Raw genomic sequence first — 22313 nt, 5'->3', positions numbered from 1 at the left:
CCAATGCATGTAATTCAGCATCAGCTTGTTTTCGTGCCAGATGGTGTTACACAATGACCACGGTAAAGAACAGAGGGGTGTGCATTCAACCAAATGCCAAATCAAAGCTTTTCCCTTGAGGATTGTTTTGAAACAACTCATTTGATCTATTTTACAGCAGATGTCATGGAGTCTGCAGTAATTCATTTTACTTTAGGGCATCATCTCTAAAAGCCAGAGGGTAGTATTAACCTTAATATACAAACTGAATATACAAAAATTAAATCAAAAAAATTTACTTGATTCTTATGAGAAGTATGACTGGAAAGGTCAAAGTAGTTAATAAGAAAGACACTGATATGTTTATTTTATTTTTTTTTAATAGCTTTTCCCTTAGGTAATTCTGTTTCTCCAGAATATCTGTTGTTTTTAGGGCAGCTGCAGCTTGATCAGAAGTAAAGGTGTATAATAGGTTGGCGAAGCTGCGTATCGTACCTGTTCAGCCAACCAGGCAATGTGTTTCAAGTGGGGGTGTGTGGAGGCTGTAGATGACGCCCCCAGGTAGGCGTTGATGTGTGCCAGGGTCTGTGGCAGGAGGGCGGCTATGTTGGTGTGTATGGCGGTGAACCAGGCGTTGGCAGAAGCTCCATCTTTGCAGCGTAGCACCACGGTGTGCTGGCCATCCGGGGAGTGCAGCTCCAGCAGCCTACATGGAAAAGAAGGAATTAAAAAAAGATAATGTGGGGAAACTGTAAAAATGTAAAAGCTTCTTTTTTTTTTCCCCCTTGCAGTATTTCATAAACTTATGTTTTAATTTTACCCCAAACTTTAATGAGAATGTTAGCACCACTACAGCAAGAAAAACAGGAGAAAACATATTGATGGGGACTAGAGACACATTTCCATTTGGCTGACTTTCCTCATCATTAGAGACATTTAACCATCCATCACTTTAATCTTTAATGCTTGCACATTTTCTTTGCATTGAAGCCACTTTTTTTCCCAAGCTGTAGGCAAAACAGTCCAACACAGCGGTGAGGAGGCTGATCCAGTGATTTATCTTCCGCATTTTAGATGAACATGTTCATAGGAGGCCGTGGGTGTCCTGCTAGTAATGTCTGTTAAAACAAACATTCCAATCTAATGAACATGAGAGACACACACAGGGACCAATCCCACACCCAGCCACACCTAACCCTCCCACATCCTCAGGTATTTCAAACTAAGCATAACAACAAACCTGTTCTCTAGATCAGGCATGGTGAGGTTCCTGCTGATGAAGCACATCTTCAGGCTGATGACCTTCCTATCTTTGGATGTGGACGATGAGCTGCTGTGTTTGGGCGACCCAGAGTCCTCGCTGCCGCTGTAGCTGGGAGACTGTGGGCGGACGCCGTCCCACGGCAGGTCGGCCACCAGGGACGGCTTCTTGAAGAGCGGCGACACCTCGCGGATGTATTTCACTGAGGACGGGTGACAGAATACGTAGTTCAGCCAACATGCAGGATATTTTAGTTATATGGGTTCATATTTTCCAAGATAAAAATGCATTTTTTTTTATTTCTTTTTATCTTTATTCCCATTATCTGTAACAAAAACTATTCCCAAATGGAAATGATAGTTTTATTAAGACAGTTTTTATTATGTGAGTCTGTTAAACCCTAATAATGCCTGCTTGTTAAGTATAAAAACTAATGGTTTCCCAAGCAGTTTATCTAATTAAAGCAGTTCTTCTGTACAGTTATCATATCAGAGATTTGGAAATGAAAAGCGGGCAAAGACTGAGTGTATCTTTCTTGGCAGCGAGTTCTCTGTGCCATTATCCAGAACGCTGAGTTATAGTATGATATGGCTGGAACTAGGGATCCAAACATTGACAAACGTGTATAATGTAATGATGTGATGATGAGGCATGGTGTGATACTGGAGATTGGTGATTACCATTTAAAAATACTATTGTACCAGTACTGCCACAGTGGATGAAGAACATGATGTTACATTTAGCATAGATATTAAAAACAGAAGCAAAAAAAAAAAAAAACAAGACTTGTTTTTTGTTTTGGAATTCCAGACACCATGTAGCCCAGTAGGGGGCGATATAATGGGCCCCTGTAGGCCCCTGAGAGGCTGAGGAGTTACCTGAGCAATAGCATCAGTAGATTAAAACAGATAAAGATTAAAACCATCCAGGACATTGGACCCCAGGGACACATGCTTACCATTACCATACCATGGATGGTGAGTTACAAGAGAAAGTACTTTAATCATTTTAGTTCATCAGCATAAGCCTTTTTTAAGCCAAAGAAATGTGAATACTGACAGACAGCAGAGGTACAGGTGTAGTTTGACCTACTTTGGTGGTAACAGCTGGTTAATACAGAGGCGGATGCTATAGACAATCAGCTATCAAGTCTTTCAACAATTCAAGGAAATTTCCAGTTCTCAAAATAGGATTACGATATCTGCTGTTGCATTTCCCTGAAGTCATAAAAAGAGTAGAATGTGCAAGCGAAGAAAGCTTAGAAGAAAAACAAGTACAGATGTGAGCTGGACCCGTTGGCTGTTTGTACAATAAAAGGGGGGCTTTTGCTCTGATGTGAAGGATTCATTTTCCAAATTTGGTACTGCAGCCTCCCGTCCCCTCGGCGGCCTCACTGCTATCCCCCCTTGTCTCCCTCCTATGCACGTAAGCATTATCTCCTCATTGTTTCCTCCTGTGTCAGGGTCTTATTCTCTCCTAGCAATGATGGGAAAAACAGGGCAGAAACATTTCTGAGTGAGCGGCTGAGTTGGACGATGAGACCGTCTGCTCTGTGTGAAACCTGAGACAACGCTCTGAGGAGATGAGGTCATTCTTCAGAGTGAAGCGAGATATTCAATTTGAGAGTGTATGCTTCAAAAAGAGGGAGGTAAGTTTCAAACCAGAAAGAGGTTGAGATGAGACGGAAAGCTGTAAAACAGCACTCTAAATAAGTATTTGCTCCCCTCGAGGTTAATGCTTTGACACTCGTTTCCAGTTTCACCATTGGGACATAATCTAAATAAAGAGAAAATGCATTATAGTGAACATGTTATTCATGAAAAAAAAAAGAAAGTTGAGTTCAATTTTACAAGATACACTTAGTGCTGACTGTCCCTCCCAGATTTGTAGAATCAAGAAACCACCAAATAGATCCTGCAAAACAACATGAAATAGGCCAAAAGATCTCCCAAAGCAACAGATCATGGCCTGGACCTAAACAAATTCAAGAATGGTTAAGACACAAAATCATAAACATCTATTAGTCTACAGAAGGGGGCTGTGGTAAACCCCAGTGAGAGCCATTATTCACAGATGGAGGAAACATAAGCCGGTGGTAAACCTTCTCAAGAGAAGCCAACCTATCAAAATTACTCCAAGAACACATCAAATAATCACCCAGAAGGTCTCAAAAGAACCAAAAACAGCACCGAGATCAGGGTTGCTCAATTCCAGTGCTCGAGGTCTGATGTCCTCCACCTTTTATAAGCATCTGTGCTTCAACACACCGGGGTCAAATAATCAAGTCATTAGCAGGACTGCATGCTAAAGAGGTGTGGAACAGAGACACATCCTAAAGGTACTGGGGATCCAAGGCCAGAATTGAAGAAGTTCTGAGAATTTAAGTTTTTAATGTGGTGTTCACACTGCAGGCCTTAAAACTCAATTTTGATATTTTTTTATTTAAATCCAATTTTGTGTAGTAATTCACATTTCTAAACATATGCGACTTGTATCTGATCTCCTGTGTGAACTGCATTGATACAACTTAACCGCATATGCAATAGAGAAGGCAGTAGCGTCACAAGTAGCGAGCATGTTCTACGTTTACGTAAGTTAACATGCATGTAGTGCTTGAGCGCATGTAGTGATCTTTCATTTATTTACACCCCGGAGCCAGCGCCTTGACAAAGCAATCTTTTCAAGAAGATCAAAAGGAAAGACTGCTCTCTGCATTATCGTCCACCATAGTTGTTTTTCTCCCTGCTTCTGAATTGTAAGATGCAGAGCAGGGAACTTTATTGAGTATTTATTAGGTTCTGGTCAGATGAATGCGACCTGGTTGTACAGACACAGGTTGCATTTGAAAAGATCAGATATGTATCGGATTTAGGACCACATGGCCAAGTGGCCTGGGTTGCATTTGAAAAAAAAAATGGATCTGTGCATCTCAGACCATCATAAACGAAATCAGATACATGGCCCATGTGGGCAAAAAAAAAAAAAAAATCGGATTGGGGTCACTTCAGGCTGCAATGGGAACAAGAAATATCACTGAAAAACAGAACATATTGGACAGATGAGACTAGAGTAGAACTTTTGGGAAGTTGTGCATCCAGTAAATCTGGCATAAAACTAGAAGCATTTAAAAAAACAAAAAAGGTAAAAACAAGAGCAAACCATAGTTTCTTGAAGAGCTGGAAAACATTATGTAATTGAGGGAAAAGTTTAGGAACTTAAGATAAAACTTTGATTGGTTATGAGGCAAGGCAAATATCTGAACCACACCAGCAAATCTGATTGGGCCTTTTTTTTTTAAACCTGAAGAGTTGTCTCTGGAAAGGGTTAAAAATCCAGTTATTTGGTTTGTTGCTACAGCACATGAGGCTCGATTAGCTTAGACCATTTATTTTCCTTTAGGAATAAAATCATTTTTAAACTGTTTTATATTTACTTGGGTTATCTTTGTTTGGAAACAAAAGTGCTGGATGAATAGACACAGTTCAGCATTGAAAAATAAAAAGTCCTTTCATTTTCTTTTGTTTTACAACTACATCTTAAAACACAAATCTGCACCCCCGACCAAAAAAAAAAAAAATACGTTTGTCCCTCCTTTTAATGATTAAAAGACAGGCTTTACATTTTGTGGGTGCAGTTTTTTTGACGTTCTGACTGAAAATAATGGAACTGACGCTTAGAGTCACTTATTTTAAAGTTATGATTAACTTTTATAATGTGCATCTAGTCTGTTTCATCCTCGGAAAATGTCACTGCTAGGATTTCAACAGCCTTTCTGATCTTTGATTTTGGGACTTCTTTTAGCTGGCAACCACAGCATTTCCTGTCTTCACCTTGGTATCTAGACTTCAAAGTAAAAGCATACATTAAACATTGTAAACATTACAGAGGGTTTCTTATTCACAACTCATCCACACAAAACCCTGCGACATTTATGGTAATGTGCAGCTGTATAATGACACAAAGCATTGAAGAACTATTATAATCAATGCAAAGTGTGGTCTGGGTTCTGTAGTCACTAGTATTTTAAGGAATTACTGATTTCTGGACTTTTCCAGCTGATGCTCTTCTTGACATCCATAATTTCCCAATAACTGATAAGCAGAACCTAATGGCTATAATTGGTTCCAATGTATCGTAATATTTTATTCCCTACTCAATATCCTAATCATAATATTGTTTATTTCACTTATTTTTTTTCTATTCCTATGTCTGAGGTTTGTTCTTTTTTCTTATTTTAAAAGGACGACAAATTTCTACTAACGTTCCTTCACAAACAAATGTTTGCCAACATTGTTTAATTGGCTGAATTTGAAGCTGCAAATATTGTGCCCATTTTTATTTTGGCAGAAAATCACTTTTTTTATCAGTTCAATATTAAACTGTAATATATAAGTTTTAAAAAGGAAAAAAACAAAAACAATAGTTTTTTTCATTTTGGAAATTAGTTTTTAAACTAAAAATAAATCAAACCAAAACACAGATAAGGTATCAACACTTTTTTCATACATTTTTAAGCCAAGAAACTTATTTGCATTTTAAAGTTTTTTCAGAATGTGAAATGGTGCTGACTGGTGTTATTTAGTGTTTGGCTTTTGCTGACACAGCTGTGAGGTACAGCCTGGTAAAAAGCCTGGAAACCACAATGATGTTTGAGTATACAGTAATCAGTCAGAAGACAAAGATCAATCAATAATCTGCAGATGCAGAGGAGGCTGCAGTGTGCATAAGCCCCCGTATACGTCCGTGTACCTTATGCTATGTATGACTCAGAACACAAGACTGGGTGGGGAGGAAAGGAAAGGAGGAGGAAACGAGCCAAGGCCAACCATCCTAACCACATCACCCACACCAACAAGGAACGGGAGTTTTTCTGCAAACGCAAGTGTTTTGGAGTGAAAGTGTGAAAGCTTTCCTGAACAGCCGTGTTTATGTTTGGGGGACACGGGAAGGAAGATGGCTTTCTGTGAAGCCAAGGTGTCACTAGAGATCAGATTTGATTAGAGAGCTTCAGCCGAGATGCCCCTCTGTCGTTCTACACGTTTCACTACAGATCATCAGTGTAAAGAGGAACTCTACACTAAGCACCATCTTTACCAGTCTGGATTTTGCTTACATTTACAGACAGCTGCTAAACAAAGAAGTGACTGAGCTAAGAAGGAGACAAAGAATAAACACAAACAAAAAAGGTAGCCAGAATCCAGCATGATCTGATTTATTTGAAGTTTTATTTAATTTGAGGTATTGGATGACTTTCCAAACAACATGAAATGTGTAACGCTTTATCTTATTTGACTGTGTGAGTGTAAACGCAAAAAAAAAACCTCTATCATCTCTCAAACCCTAAAGCAGTTTCACAATGAATCCTGGTTCCGATTAAAGAGAAAATGAAAGCACTCCAATCCACCCCATACTCTCTTTTTGGTTATATTCTCCTTTCATTTTTTGTTTCCACTTCCAGATGTTCAGATTCTCTGTCTCCACATTAACTATGTGAGGTCATATATGTTGGTAGATGCTGATAAATTTATACTTTTGACAAAACACATTTGGACACTTTAAATCCCTTAAATTAAAATTGATTTTTATCTGATGTCAAGAGACTTTGCCTGCCGCTAGCATTTCTCAAACTTCTAGCTGGACTCAGAGTATTGTTATGAAGGCATTTCAATCTGAAAAACTCAAAAGAAGAGAAAAGACAATTATAAGAAATGTATTGATACAATTACTTAGTTGGTGCTCAGACCTCGGCAGGAAACATAGCTCTGAATTTTGATAGATATGCATAAACCCGAGCAAAGAACAGGGCTGTTTCCTCTCAAGCCTGAAACTGATCGTGGAGTGGAGATAGATGAAGTTGGTCAGTCTGTAGACTGCTGGTTAGTGAGACGGTATGCTGAGATCCAGTGGATTGCGTGAGCTGATACTACAGCTTCACTCAGGGATCTGGAAGATAGTCCAGTTTTGTTGAGAGAACCTGTCCATGATGAGCAAGCATGAAGCGACAGTGGAGAGGAAAAACTCCCCGTTGGGACGCAACCTCTGGCAGAACCAGGCTCAACATGGCGGTCTTCTGCCGGTCCGGTTGAAATGAGATGCGGAATGCAGTAAGAGTCCAGGAGTAATGACACTCTGATGAAGCTTTAGCTACGATGGTGGAGGAGGGGCTGGGGTTGAAATGGGGTCATCGGAATGAAGTACAGCGCATCCACCGCCTGCGCAATAGGAGCAGACAAGTTGCGGATCGAAGGCCTTTTAAGATGAACTTTGGATGTAGAATGGCTTTGGTGGAGGCGTAGTTCTAAGCTGGTTGGCTGTGTCGCAGGTGGTTGAAGGAAAGCAATGAGTTTCTTCAGTTGAACTTCCGGCTAGGCTCCGTTTCACAAAGATTGATTGTGTTGTTCTGCTGCAATATGCAAACTCAGAAAACCTCAGATATTACCCACACTGCTGTTGTTCATCTTACCGCTGTTAAATTCTTGTCTGATTAGTGGTAGCATATTACCATTGAGGTATTCCTCTTACCATTGTTACATGTACCTTCTGGTGCTAAATTAGCCTGATTACGTGTTGTCTTAACAAACCACAAATGTTTTAAAATAAAAAAAATATATTTTTCATAAGGCTCAATAAGTACTACCGTACTTTACCTTACTTTTTTCCGAGCATTTCTACACCTTAACTGAGCATCTAATTTTTGGAACCATCTGTGAGTTGTTTGTTATATTTACCCCCATTTGTTTCTGCATTTCCTGCTTGAAATAAATGAATAAAACCCCAGAAGTTCTGGTGGCCTCCTCTTAGAAGTTGGTCATGAAGCTCTTCTTCCTCAGCCAATTTCTTCTTGTCATTCAGACATTCTTTATCCTTATCATCATTTAAACCCAGCAAAAATTTACATGATTTATAACACCAACATGTGATCAGTTTCTTATCGAATACAATGTGTTTTTATGTCCTTTTATCAGACACACTTCCCAGAATCCTTAATTTGGTATCTGCTTTGTTTCTTAAGTGTTTAGTCTTGTGAAGCTTTTAAAACATCTGGCTGTAACCAACCCACAGTTGCATGATGCAAGACCAGCTGTGATTTTATCAACAAGAAGCAGTTTGTCATGTGTAAACTTTTTACCACAATCTTCTTAGTGTAAACTTTACTCACGTTTGTTGTGAAATGACTAAAATAGATTCAAGGAAAGAGTGGACTCTTCTGCATGCCCCTTGTGTAAACTGTAATTATGTTCTTTTGCTTTGCAGCCGTGGCGTTTGTAAAAGCTCTGCTGTGTGACTTTTTGGCAGTGCGCTGACTATTCTACATCTGCTTTTATTCAGTCTGCTTTAGTCTAAACAACAAAAGACCTGAAAGCAGCTATAATCTTTTATGCCGTCAGATAAGTCTGATCTACCACTGTGGGATGATGGTTCATTTAAAAGCTGAAAGGTGACAGACCCTGATGGAAAACTGAAAATATTTAGCTATTTTTAATCTGATCTCTTATGAAAGGACAAACCAAATAAGTTCAGAAGGAGGATTGAGTCAAGACAATCAGGTACTAGTTCAGACAGAATTCAAAAACAGGAAGGAAAGGATTTAAAATTCTGATTTTTGCAGCCAAAAGTGAAATAACTTTAGTTTCTGCTTGTACCAATCATTACAGAAGAGGTTCAACAGCTCTTCTTTCTGGCTTTGTTGCAATCCAATGAACTCATTAGTTCTTTCAGGCTGATTGCTCAGCTCCACTTCTGCTTCTAATTAGGCCCGTCCACAGAGGACCAGCCGATCCGTGCAAGCGTTTGTGTCTCTAAGCTTCTATATAAATGTGTGCTGAGGGAGATTCCCCAGAGATGGCAACCAGCATCTCGTAAGGCCATTTCATCTGCTTCCATTTATACCTCGCTGCCTGCAGGGCAGAGGAAAGACAGAAGAAAAGGAGGATGGTGTTCAGATGTAAAGGAGGATTGTCTGATTCGGCACATATTTGGTTTGTGGCAAAAGCTGTGGTTGTAAGTGACCAGTAAAACTACTCTTCCTCGCTGTTCCCCCAAAGAAGGAATCAATTCTCAGCATGGTTGAATTAATAGCTCAAAGAGCAGAGAGTCATACAGTCTGACCCCGGTTTCTGTATTTTCCCCCCAAACTGCCCAGAATTTCTTTTGTGGTTTGGCCCGACACGCTCTCCATGCAGGCCTCTCTTTCATTCCCCAAAGTCTCCATCTAGACTCACCCCATTATTTGTCCATCGTATTTCACATCCTGCTTGTTTCGAGCAGTAAAGAAGAATAATTTCTTCATTCCATCTCTTGTGTTACTTTTTTCACTTTCTATTCCTCCACTGCTCATTCCTTTCTGTGACAGAAAATAAAATGAGAACAACGTGTTTGATAGTAGATCCAACTGCAACTAAACCCCTTTAAGGGGTTTTCTGTGATTCCTGCAGTAGAAAAGGGAAGAACAGAGTCTCTGATTTCAGACGTTTTTTGCTTAAAAAAACGCACAACTTGAATCAACAGATGGTTAGCAGAACTGCTAAAACAAACCAGTCTACCAGATGAGATGATGCATGATACTGTGTTCAAGAGAACAGAAAAAGAGCATTACAGGATGTTAAACTAAGAATTACATTTTCTTTTCCAAACAAAAGTTTGCTTTAAAGGGACAGCATGTAAAAAAAAATGTGGCTTTTTATTAACCCCCCCACACACACACACACACAATTGCTTTAATAGATGCACGTTACTCAAAGTCTAAAAACATCACATAAAAAAATGAAAACATTCCTATATCTTAGGATTAATAGTTTATTGGGGGCATTCACTGGGTGACACCAAGTTGCAATATCATTTTTGAGAGTAGCCAAAAACGGTACAAAGCTGTTAGCTTTTACGTATTTTATATGCATCTGAAAACATGTTGGTGGTAGAGGATTTAATACAAGCGCAAAAAAACAAATTCCTGTTGGAATGGAAGACCATCGGTACTTTTTGTTTAGTGAGAGGCCATAGATCAACACAGACTTAGCCATATTCCCTAACCCTGCTGTGCTTAATGTCAAATCTACCAAACTATGGGATGTTTCTCTTGCACAGTTGTCTCCATGTAACTTCTGATTTTCTGTCAGATTAACAAAACTTTAATTCTCCAATAATTTGGATGTATGACTGAACTCCCTGTGATCGTAAAACTAAACTCTTCCCAAACCATTTATCTGCTGGGTTATATGGGTTCATTGATTCATAAAGTGAATTCCATTTTAAGAAACGCATCTTTAAGACAAGAACTGAAAAGAAATCCTTCAAAATGGAAATTTATCCTCAGACTTAAGCACCAACCACCCAGACCTCAGCTAAAAGATCCAAACTAGGAACCCCATCCTTAAACAGCATCTGCAGTGCCAGGAATGACTGTGAGCATATTTCTCCCTTTGTTTCTCTGTTATTTATTAACAAAATAATCTAAAATACTTTTTATATACCTACTTTAATGTAACTTTAGTGTAAGTATTTTGAAGTATTATTGAAGCTATAAAAGGCATCAAATTAAATCTGTTTTTCTGACATCTTTTAATATCAATTAATTCAGAAAGAACTAATAACTGATAACCATCAGTAGATTAATTAGTCAGTCTATACAGAAGGAGATTACGATGGTTCTTAGGGCACAGAATTTCAATTTGCTTTCTGTGCATGCGTGGCTTTTTTCCAGGGTCCCCCGACTCTCTCTAAAGGTAAAAAAACCTGACTGTTTGGTTAAGTGATCTCTCTAAAGCCCCTGCCTGGCTGCCTTGTGTGTTTCTCTGTTTCCCAGTGATGGACTGCCGACCTGTTCGGGCTGCATCCCCCGTCTTGCATAATGGATGCCACAGTTGTGCACCAGTTCTCCACGGCCCTGCAAGAAGAAGCAGGTTTGGACGATGGGGAGATGCATAACAAGCTAAACACGACGGGGGTGCTAACCCGGTACAAATTGGGTCTGATCTGTCAGATAAAATCACACCTTTCCCTCTGCTACACTAAGCTAAAACCTCAGCAAGAGCTTAAAAAAAATCTGATTGCTAAAGAGCAAAAAAGCACTGTTATATTTATCAGATTGCATGACTCGGTTTCCTAAAAGATCAATGTTTTTATGGGACTAAAAGTAGACTTTGATGTGGTGGGTCAACTTTGTGTAGAGAATAAAGCAGATTAAGGGCTAAAATAATCACATTTATCATCGTCTGCAGCACAGACAGTTAAAGATTACCGGCAGCTGTACTGAGAGCTCAGGCTGACTTTGACTGCAGCAGGTTTCAGCAACATGGAAAAGGTGGATTAATGTGTGGATCAACAGGATTCTCCTGAGATTTCCGTGCTTTAACTAATTCCTAGTTAAAGGACAGAGATTTAGACCAATCAGAGGTATACTTGTGGGCTGATGACTAACGGCCACCAAAACCTTTCTCAGCAGGTTAACAGGTGGCTATTTGATAGGGTTTTTTTTTTTTTTCTTACTCCAAGTCACCTTAAATAGAGCTGGCTTCATTAAGTCAGGTCATATTAATCTGTTCATCACTAGTAACTTCATTAAATGAAGAACAAGCTTGTTTCAGACAAAAGACACAAAACGAAGCTTAACTTCCGGTTTAAATGAGCATTCTTGTTTCTACAGAAGCTTTGATGGTTTAATGTTATTTTCCATCTGCTGAGTCAGCCTTAGCCTTTGAAGTGAAAATGAATTCACAGTAAACTGAAGATATCGTCACTGGGGGTATTTACCATGTGCTAACATTTGTGCACATGTTTTTTCTTTTTCCCTGTAATTAATTAGAAAATAGACTCTTTTTTTTATTTATTTTCTGGCTGATTAAAGCTGAATCACTGGCACAGAGAAAACATCTTAAAAGAACGGTATGTAATGAATTTCGCTTTTTATTAGCAGAAATCAAGTATTGCTATAATAAACACATGTTCTGCAAAAGTCTAATAAAATCGGATGAAATATGAACCCTCTCATTGCTCAGAATGAGTAGTTTATAAATTCATAGGCGGCGGTGCAAACAATAGGAGATGCAATGTTGCAACGCTATTTTTGATCAGAGAAGGCAAAAGGGGACAAACTTGTCAGCCTTAAGGCCAATTTATGCTTCTGATGCATAGCCTTTGCAACCGTCAAATCTGTCTCTGTGCAACAGTCGTCGCTCACCTCAAAAATCCTGACTATGCGTTAGATGGTCGCAAACCTGTGCAGACCTCAAGCAGAAGTTCGCAGAAAAAACCCCCCAGCTGTGATTGGTCCTTGGTTTGTCTTTCCGGCTGTCTGTGTGGTCATCCTTCTTCATTCTGTGCCAGGGTGCGCCATTTTTAAAAACCAAGGAAGAGCTACAATGGACAACTACAACTGATTTCTGATATAACATTGCATGAGGTGATTTTGACATTGATGAAAAATCTTCTAAAACAACAAATGAGAATAAAAGCTACAGAAACTGACATATTGTGAAGCTTTAATCTTAAAATCGGGTGAGTTTACTACAGATGAGGGAAACACAGGTGATTGCCTTTAGGTGTAAAAGTTGGCATTTCTCTCCAAACTTGTTGCACATTGGCCAAATGTTTAATGCACACATTGACCTGACTTCAGGGTATAAGTTCAAATGCTTTAACTGCTTGTTTGTAACATATTAAGAATTCATTAGAAGTTATATTTGTTTTTAGTAAAAATCTCAGTAAATAAAAAAACCAGAGCGTTTTTACTGAGCTTTCAGTCATCATTTGGAGGGGGATGTGCAAACATATAGACATTTTAATGCTTTCAGAGGCAAACACATTGATTACCCAGAGGTGACCATAAGTTGCATGTTTCAGACCTCTTCAACATCACAGGACAAAGTCACAGCGTAGCTTTGATTCTGCACCGCTACTTTCAAACCCTTTATACTTGTAAAGGAGGAAACAACAATTACCAATTTAATATTTGTTGGATACACTGACCCAGCAGTAAGAAATAACAAAAGGGTAGAAATCTTCTCACCGTGGCTTATAAAAAACATGAATGATGATCCCCAGCAATATCAGCTCAATTAAATTAGACCACTAGATCAGCCTTAATGATGCAGTTGATCAAAGGTCACTAAAAGTCAACTGAATCCATTCAGTTTCTTCTTCCTCCAAGTTAAAATTTTGCCATTTAAGAAATTGCAGACTGAGGCAATGACCAGTTTAAAGACCAATACCATATTATTTATGCAGCTTGTCTTCACCAGTAGCAAAAATATTAACCGAACATTAAAACTATCTTAAACAGATGGGAAATGATGATGAGGAGATGAAGAATGAGCACAACTGAATAATTCAACTAAACAACAACAAACATACACAAAACATGTCTGAATAAGATGTCTAAAAATAGCTAGTACCTATCTGGAGGTAACAAGCACACCTAAAGGACAAATAGTTATAGATGGTGGATGGATAATCTATTTAAACTTTGAGGACTCTTGCTCAGGTTCAGCTCCTGCCAAGGCGAAGAAGCTAACAGACAGCGAACAACCTTTACTAAACTTGTCTGACTCTGTTTCATTAATACCCTCTAATTATTGCTGCATTTACTCAAACAAAAGGCTCCAAATGCAATTTTTCGACAATCATTGAGGAATTTGGGTTGCTACATCTTGAAGTCATCTAATGTGAAGCCAATTTCATCATAAATCAATCAACCTCAATTTGAATATGTCTTTAGGCAAAAAAAAAAAAAAAAAATAACCCCAGCATCAAAATAACAGGCAGTATGCCAACATTGCAAAAGAAGTTCCTCTGTGCACGTCCATACTGAACACTAACAGTGCCTCAGAGTTTTAATTGGTGTCTATTCTGATACTGACCCGCGGTATGCACCCAATGAACCCTAAAGGTCTGAATACACTGGGCACCAATCAGTCGGACATGGGGTAAGAGCGCTGATCAAAGGATCGAATTCAATTATAATAATTAAGTCAGTATTTGGATGGCAAACTAAACTTTCAAGCCCCAACTGCAAAGCTATGGTTTAACAACCACCACATTCTTCTGTTAGTAATGTTAACAATTCATAAAGTTTAAAGAACGGCAGTAATTTACCTCTTACCACCATGCAACGAGATCAGATCTAACTGATCACAAAAGCTTAAAAATAATTTATTTTATTGTTATAATGTTACCAATATCCAGAAGAGGACATTTCTCATTTTGAAGTGGTGCCTCATGTGGAATTTCCTCATTCTGGAAATCGTGGCCCTTCTTAGAGCAAAGTTTGATCATTTCTCTGAGATTAACCAGAAACAGCTGTTTAAAAGCGCTGCTAACAGCACAATGGGTATCCACCCATCCATTTTCTGTCACTCTTATCCCAAGTGGGGTCGCGAGGGGTGCTGGTGCCTATCTCCAGCTGTCTACGGGTGAGAGGCGGGTACACCCTGGACAGGACGCCAGTCTCATGCAACATTTTCGTCATAAATTTCTCTTACTTTTTCTCCTATCGTGGGTACATCAGATTAAAAAGGTGTTTTTAACTTAAGTGAATTATCTTAAATGATCCTTGTAAACATGATGCAGTAAACCTCTGTGTAAAGTGCGCGTTCCTGAGAAATGTATATCTGCATAAATGCAACCCTGATAATAACATATAAGGCTACATATAAGAGGGAAGGCTATGACTTTGCACGCTTGTCAGACGGTGTTCATTCATAGTAATGGAATTAATGGGGTTCGAAGATTGAAAATCTGCTGACTGAAAAGACAAGCAGTAAAAATTAAAAGACAGGAGCTGTATTAGTGATGGATGCATTATTACAGAAGTAAAAATAAAACTAAATCAAATAAAAAAAAAATAAAAAAATGATCCGAAAACAGTTTATGAAAAGTATTGATGGAGGCAAGAAGTGCAACATATGATGTAAGAGCTTAATATGAGTTCACCATCAAACCACATGGCAAAACATTCTGCTAAATCTCCCTTTCAAACACACACACACCTGTACTGTACATCCCCAGATCAATGAGATCCCTCCATCCATCTCTCTCAGAAATAAATATGAAAAATGTCAATTTGATGACTTCAGACAGACCCAACCCATAAATCTACATTAGGTGTAATAAAGCCAAGGAGCTGCCATGGAGTGAAATGAAAGTTTAGTTTTTACGTCAATATTAGTTAAAACTCGCACCATAAATTGTTAAAATATTAGGGAGAGGTAATTAATTGCATTTACAATATAATCACATTTTCACAAAACATTGTGGGTAGTCCAAAGGAAAATCAAAATAAAATCGCAATTAGAATGTTGGTTTAAAGTAAATGCAATTTTTGTTTTTAGCAAAATCATTCAGTCCAAGAAAACATAATAATGTCGTTTGCTTTTTTAACTCAATATTTTGTAAAAAAAAAAATAATAATAATTATAGCCATTTATGTTATGTAAAGATTCTCTAAAATAAGAAAACAGCTGCTTGCAAATTAATCATTAGACGATGGATAAGATCAATCATCTTAACTGATGACTTGTATTCCTGGTTTGGAAGCTAGCATAACAGGATATTCTGCTGCATTTCCATCACTTTGATGTGTGAAACAGATTTGTGCCATAAAGTGATCAGCGTCGCCTACGAACCTACCAGCTAAACATTAGGACCTAAAGGAACCAGTTATTGCACTCCAAGCGGTCCTTTGCAGTATGAAAATTGCTCAAAATGATATTGAAATAATATATTTATGATATACTGAGCACCCTGACGAATAATGTTGATTTTCTAGTCAGTTTTTTCACTGCTGATGGAATTGTGTGCATGTCTAACAAACCCAGGCATGAGCTTTAAGAGCTTCATCTACCTAAGTGTATGATTGTGTTTATGATGTTTTGAGAACGGTCTGCATTCACTGAACACAGCAGGAGAGTCATTCCTGTTGGAGGAGCGAGAGTTTGTGCGACTGATGTTCACTTAATCCAGGCAGCAATAGAAGTCTTGAATATCCACATCAAGTTCATTTAAATCAGGAAGATAGTCTCAAAGAAAAATGCTGATTTTATTTAAACTGTTGCTTACTGACATACTGGCAGCTTTAAATCAATCTGAGTAACAAGAACAGTCGAAAGGCTCCACATGGAACACGACCGTGTTGACCTCTGCCCTAAATAAGTATGTGTGATCGGAGGTCAGGAATGTGGGGCTCCGGAGCTAATTGAAGGGAAATCTGTGAGCTTATGTATTGTGTATTTTAACAGTGTTAACTGTAACTGACCGCCAGTCATTTCGCAAAGCAGTGGCAGATCCGCAAACGCTCTGATGACAGGCAGCTGACAGATTCCTGCAACAGACGTTCAATCTGTGGTTTCAAACCGACACTTTTTCATCCCCAGGAAGCACAGAGTCTGCTGTTTGACCCACAGTAAAGATACATAGTTTGAATAATGTCATTCTGGGGGAAAATTATGAATATTTAACAGAGCGGTTTGCACTTTGGTTTACAACATGCCTGGGTTTGACTTCAGGGGAAATGTGTCCCGCATTGATTAGTTCCTACAATTTGTGCTCGGCGGTATTCGCCCCACGTTTATTCCAAGCCATTAAACACAGCTTTTAAATGTTCCTCATGTTCAGTTTCCAAACCCTCGGGGATCTGCAGTCAGTTTGCCTTCCACTCTTTTTCCACACAGATTCCACAAAAATCCTCCCAGTTTAAGACCCTGTTGTTGGTTCCTTGTACAGCAGATTCAACGATAAACACGTCATCTCTGGCTTTGGTATGGAATACATAAGCCTATAATAAATGTGCGCAGTCAGATTTATTAGAAGCAAACACCACCAAGTCCTTCAGATAATAATAACTTAGAATAATGCTCCTTAAATAGGAAACAAGAAAGATCATATCACATGAGGTGCACATGATTAGAACATGACTACTCAGCATTTTAAAGATGTGTCCTGTTTAAACGTAATTCATTTAGTTCGCTGCTCCTCGCTGTTGAAGTGAGAGTGAACATCATGGGGAGATCAAGAGAGGAATCTGAGGCTCCCAGAGAGAGAACTGCAGGAGCTCATTAGCCTATTACTGGATTTAAAGAGATGTAAGAGGAGCACTGTAGAGAAAGCAGCCCAATATTGGAGGCCATTTAGTTCCCACATCTGGCTGTTCAAGAAAGTTCATCTATAGAACCCACCAAATCAAAGAAGGGTTGAGGAAAATATGAAATCTGTAAAAACTAATGCTAAGGAGAAGTGAACCCATAACCTGCACAGTGACTCAAAGCATGGCAGTGACGCCACCAAAGTGTGACTGAGAGTGAATAAAGTCCTGGGCTTTAAGAGTGATTCAAACCTTCCTCAGACTGAAACTTGGTTCAAATCCTTTAGTTTAACTAGTAAAACACAATCATTTTAACTGAAATGGTTCTTTCTGCAGAGATAAATGAGAAAATATTAGATGATATAATCAGACTCTTTGGCTTGGCTGTCATTTCTTTATAGGACTGTAGATTATTCATGGTATACTTCTCATTTTAGAGCAACTAACTAGTGGATAACTTTAGGACCACGCGTCTTCCTGCCGATGGCAGACCTCATGAGGCCTCTTGCAGGGCTGCATGAGTGAAAACCAGTATGGAGAGAAAAAACATCTAAAAAGTTCTCAGGTAATGCCAATTAGTTGCCATGGTTACCTTTAATTGCTCAGAGAATGTGCATCAAACTACTAGTTAGAATAATAACCAAAGTTTTGGCTGCAATGACTCATCTGAAAGTTGGATCGGTTGCATGAGCTCGTTTAAAAGAGCTGAAAGTGTGATCTGATCACTAGCTGGAAGCTAAAATACAACTGAAGCCCAAATAAGAAAAAGAATAAAAGGTTCTTCTGCTTTTCTTTTTTTTCTGCTTTTGGTAACCATGTAAATTTAAGAAGAGGCTCTGGCTGTATGCAAAATATGTATTAAAGCTAAACTATATTTTAAATTGCAGTCAATCCATGTGCAAAACTGCAGCTGTAACAGACTACTTGCATATAATTTCTGGAAGAAGATCATAGTTTAAGGTTCTGCTCTGCACAACTATAACATATTTGGTCAGCAGAATGGAATCTAATACTCTCCTACTGCACACAGCAGGTGTATATCTTCAGTAGCAGCATTGCTAAATCTCGTGCAGAGTGGTACCGGCATGATGTAGTAGTAAAGAGAGAAAACACTTGACGTTCTTATCTTAATTGCACAAAACCACCAACTTTATCATAAAGTATGAACCCCCTTCAAGGCAGCTCTGATGCATTCACAAATTAACCCCATCAGTTCAGGCTTACATTATCTTTTAACATGCAAATGAAGGAGATATCCAAACATGGCCGCAGCTGCAGATAAATTCCTGTTTACATGAATCAAAGTCTTTGTGTTCAGATGATTTGAATCAATGTGGCTTGAAGATCTAGATAGGCTCAGACCAAGACACGGCTGTGTTTATCTGGGATGGTGGAGGTGATAATAACTAGAGGCTATAATAAGTCAACCAGAGGATGACCATTTTTCCTTTGACTGGTTTTGATCTTTGATCTTTTCAAATGATGGAAAATATTATTTTTTTAATCATGAAATGCATCAAAACAATGATTTTCCACCATTTTTATTCCATAAAAGCCTAAAACAGTCTTTACTCAGATGCATTCCTTTCACTGAGGAACAAACACTTTATCCAAAACCAGTACCTGAACCAAACAACCAGCCTTTCTTTTTTTTTAAAACTACTTTGTGCCAAGTCCTCAGAGAGAAAGAAATCTGAACTGGTCAAAACCTGAACCAGGAAGGCACACTAAAAAAAAAAAAAAAAAAAAAGGCCAAAAATCAGTACCGGACAGAGAATGCCAGATTGTTGGAGCTCTACATATTATTTTGTGTCTTTTCCAAGTCAACAAGTTATTTACAAAGTCTGCAACTGACTCTTCTCATTGATATTTATCTCCTAAATATAAAAAGTGCAATTAAAGGTATTGTGGGGGATTTTCGTGATTTTTTAAAAGATTGCCATAGTCCACTTTTAAAAGAATGTGTGTGCGAGAGCGTGCACGAGCCCATTTCTCCTTGTGCACGCCGAGTCCGAATGTCCGCCCTAACCCCTAAATCCCTCAACCACTATATAGAGCGGGGACTTTATAGTGGGCGTTATAGCGAACTCCGTTAACTGACTGTTTGGACAGATAATCACTGCTTTTTGCCCCGTTGGTAACATAACTCCTCCTTCACTGCGAAGTGCCTGCACCATCTTTGTTATTAGTTGCCGCGGAAGCAATAATGGGCCGCTTTGACAAGAAATCCCATAATGCTTTGCGAGGAGAGCTCTCTGTGCAAAGCTTTCCAGGATATATCTGCCTCCTCTGATGCCTTACTTTTCTTCTCATACGCCTCACTTTTTCTCAGCACAGCATGGGACGATCGTCACGTTGCTCTTCTCCGCTCTTAATGAACGTTACTTGAATAGCTGCCTTCAGATCATCTGCATCTCTGTCTCTGATCATCCTCTTTTAAACACATTACAGATTCTCTATGGTGGTTCAGATTAGGACAGTTTGCAGGCTGGTCCAGCACAACAACATCATGATACCTTAACCTTACTTTTGAGAGCTGCTGCCGTTTCTTCCCCGGAGAAAAAAGTAACTAATCTGATTGTGCATCATCTGCCTTATGTTTTCCTTCTGCTCAACTTTCCAGTGATGTGCCAGGATTTAGCACTCACACAGTGACCTTTGAGGGTTTGAAGTGTCTGCTAAGGTCAGCAGTCTTTGCCATTGTTCTGCAGAACTTTGTTTGAAATAGTTTTAGTTTAACAGAATAAAAATAATGACTTAATTATGTAAACTTATTGAATGTGCTAAGATTTAATTTTGCACCTTTAGAAAATGAAGCTCATCTAACCTTTATCAAAACTAGTTTACTCTAATTTTAGTTGAAATTATTCTGTGGTTTGAATAATTCTTGGGTTTAAGTTGGTTTTCAATGATTGTGTGAAAAAATTGCAAGGTATTAAAGTTTAAAAAAAACACAAACCTTTTTAAAAATACATAAGAAAAAGGCTCAATTTGTTCTAAATTACAGTTTAATTCTGTTTTAAAATATCTTCTGTCTATACCTATTGTTTTAGAAGTAATCAAAAAATCATGAAATAAAATACCTCCTTTATAAAATCCTTTATGAAAAGTTATCATATTGAGAACCTGGAAATGTGATTGGTGGATTTCCAGCCTTCGGCCTTTTCAAATCCCCGCTCTCGCGTTGGCTAACTTACCCTCCAGCGTGACTTCTTTCCCGGCCTTCTTCAGCGCCTGAACCGCCATGTCGTGCGTCGCCTCCCGGAGGTCGTTCCCGTTCACCGACAGGATGGCGTCGCCCACCCGGAGAGCCCGGCTCTGATCCGCGGCGAGTCCCGGGAAGATCTTAGAGATGAGGATGGGCATCCGGTTCTCCCGCCCCCCTTTGATACTGATCCCCAGCCCGCCGGACTCCTGTTTGACAACCCGGACTTTCCGCACCGCTTCGGAGGAACCGTCCAGGCTGACCGGGGGGTCGCCTTGCCTCGACCCGAAGCTCGACCCGGGACTCCCGTAGCCAGACCCCGGACTTCCAAAGTCAGAGTTTGCTCCGTTAACCGGGTACTTTCCAGAACTGTTTACACCGTAGTTTCCATCATACTGACACCGGCTGACGCTCCCCCGACCCGGGCTACTACTGCGTCCCCGGTTCTGAAGCTGGTCTTGACCCGAGGAAGAACCGCGTCCAGGGTTCCCGGGGCTCGCTCCGGGGTCATTTCCGTTCGACATGCCATTTCGTAGGCCAGCCGAGGTGTAGTCCCAGTGATTACCCCCCTGTCCGCTCAGCTCCGCCTCGGCCGTTAAAGTCAACGTCTCCCGCGTGAGTTCGGCTGCCACTCGGATCCAGCGGTCCCGGAGCAGAAGGTCCAGCTGGCCGTTTTTGTCCGCTCGGGTCCAGACTGCCATTCCCGGGACGGTTAGCCTGCTCCGAGGCTGGGCCGCTCTTACTCTGAACTCCTCATCAACTTTTTCCTCTTTTTCAGAGAGCGCACGAGCGACGGCGAGGCTACACTGGCTCGCATCGACACACCCACTTCCACTTCCACCCGTGGCCCCGCAGAGGGTGGGTGGAGAACAGAGGGAGTCCCAGAACACAGGGAGCGGAGGGGAACAAGCGGGCTGCAAGCGGCGAGCTTCGGAAGGCTTGTTGATAAGTTCAAGCCCTAAAGCTGAGCGACTTCCACATGGATGTTAGCATGAACACAACCCAGAACATCCGGCAAACCCTTTCAAAATAAAATCATACATATTCACCAAACGTTTTTAGAGGTCTCAAATTTAGGTTCTGCGATAATATGGACTGGAGGACCAGGAAAGTCATTGGAAAATAAAAACAGCAATTTCAAATTTAACAATAGAATCAGACTATTAGAAATCCAATTTGAAAAGTTGTTTTTTTTTGTATTTGTGCATTTTGATTGATTGATTGATTGATTGATTGATTGATTGATTGATTGATTGATTGATTGATTGATTGAAATGTACTTGTTACCACAGCTCAAAATAGTCAAAAAAGAGGAATGTGCCATAGGAAGAAAAATGTGCATGGGATATATTTATATATATTTTATAGTAGGATCATTATACAGGGTTATGGCACAGTGTATTTACATGTGTATTTATATAGATGGATTTTTATTTTTACATATATAGTAATTGCACTGGATGTCAAATTAAGAGAAACAGTTATTACACAGCTGCTCAGATCCTCTACAGTTTGGTGCAGAGGTGGAAGGTGCTGTCCATGATGGATGTAAGCTTGGACGTCATCCTCTTCTCAGCCACTTCTTCCAGAGTGCAGCCTAGGACAGAAACTGCCTTTCTCACTAGTTTGTTCAGTCTCTTTCTGTCCCGCTCTGCACTGTCAGGGGCCCACCAGACAACAAGACAAATTGCATATTATTTACAAATAATATTTCTTAACAGATATATATATATATAAAAAAAAATTCATAAACCTGATTCTAAAAACTTCTTCTGATCACACATTTGCAAAGGTAA

At 39.5% G+C, this 22313-nt stretch overlaps 1 protein-coding gene across 1 annotated transcript; it reads right to left on the bottom strand.

Annotated features, from left to right (window-relative positions):
- Positions 1-474: 474 nt before the first annotated feature.
- Positions 475-21472, bottom strand: LOC107099701 (beta-2-syntrophin-like; the record flags this gene model as incomplete). Its single annotated transcript, XM_015397933.1, has 3 exons — positions 20510-21472; positions 1220-1442; positions 475-685 (listed from the first exon to the last, which is right to left on the bottom strand). Coding segments are annotated over exons 1-3 (1143 nt in total), but the record flags the coding sequence as incomplete, so codon positions are not given.
- Between the last annotated feature and the right edge of the window lie 841 nt (positions 21473-22313).

This window comes from Cyprinodon variegatus, unplaced genomic scaffold (assembly GCF_000732505.1).
Source record: "Cyprinodon variegatus isolate N-32 unplaced genomic scaffold, C_variegatus-1.0 Scaffold898, whole genome shotgun sequence".
Taxonomy (NCBI): domain Eukaryota; kingdom Metazoa; phylum Chordata; class Actinopteri; order Cyprinodontiformes; family Cyprinodontidae; genus Cyprinodon; species Cyprinodon variegatus.
This window is presented reverse-complemented; position numbering and strand designations above follow the sequence as displayed.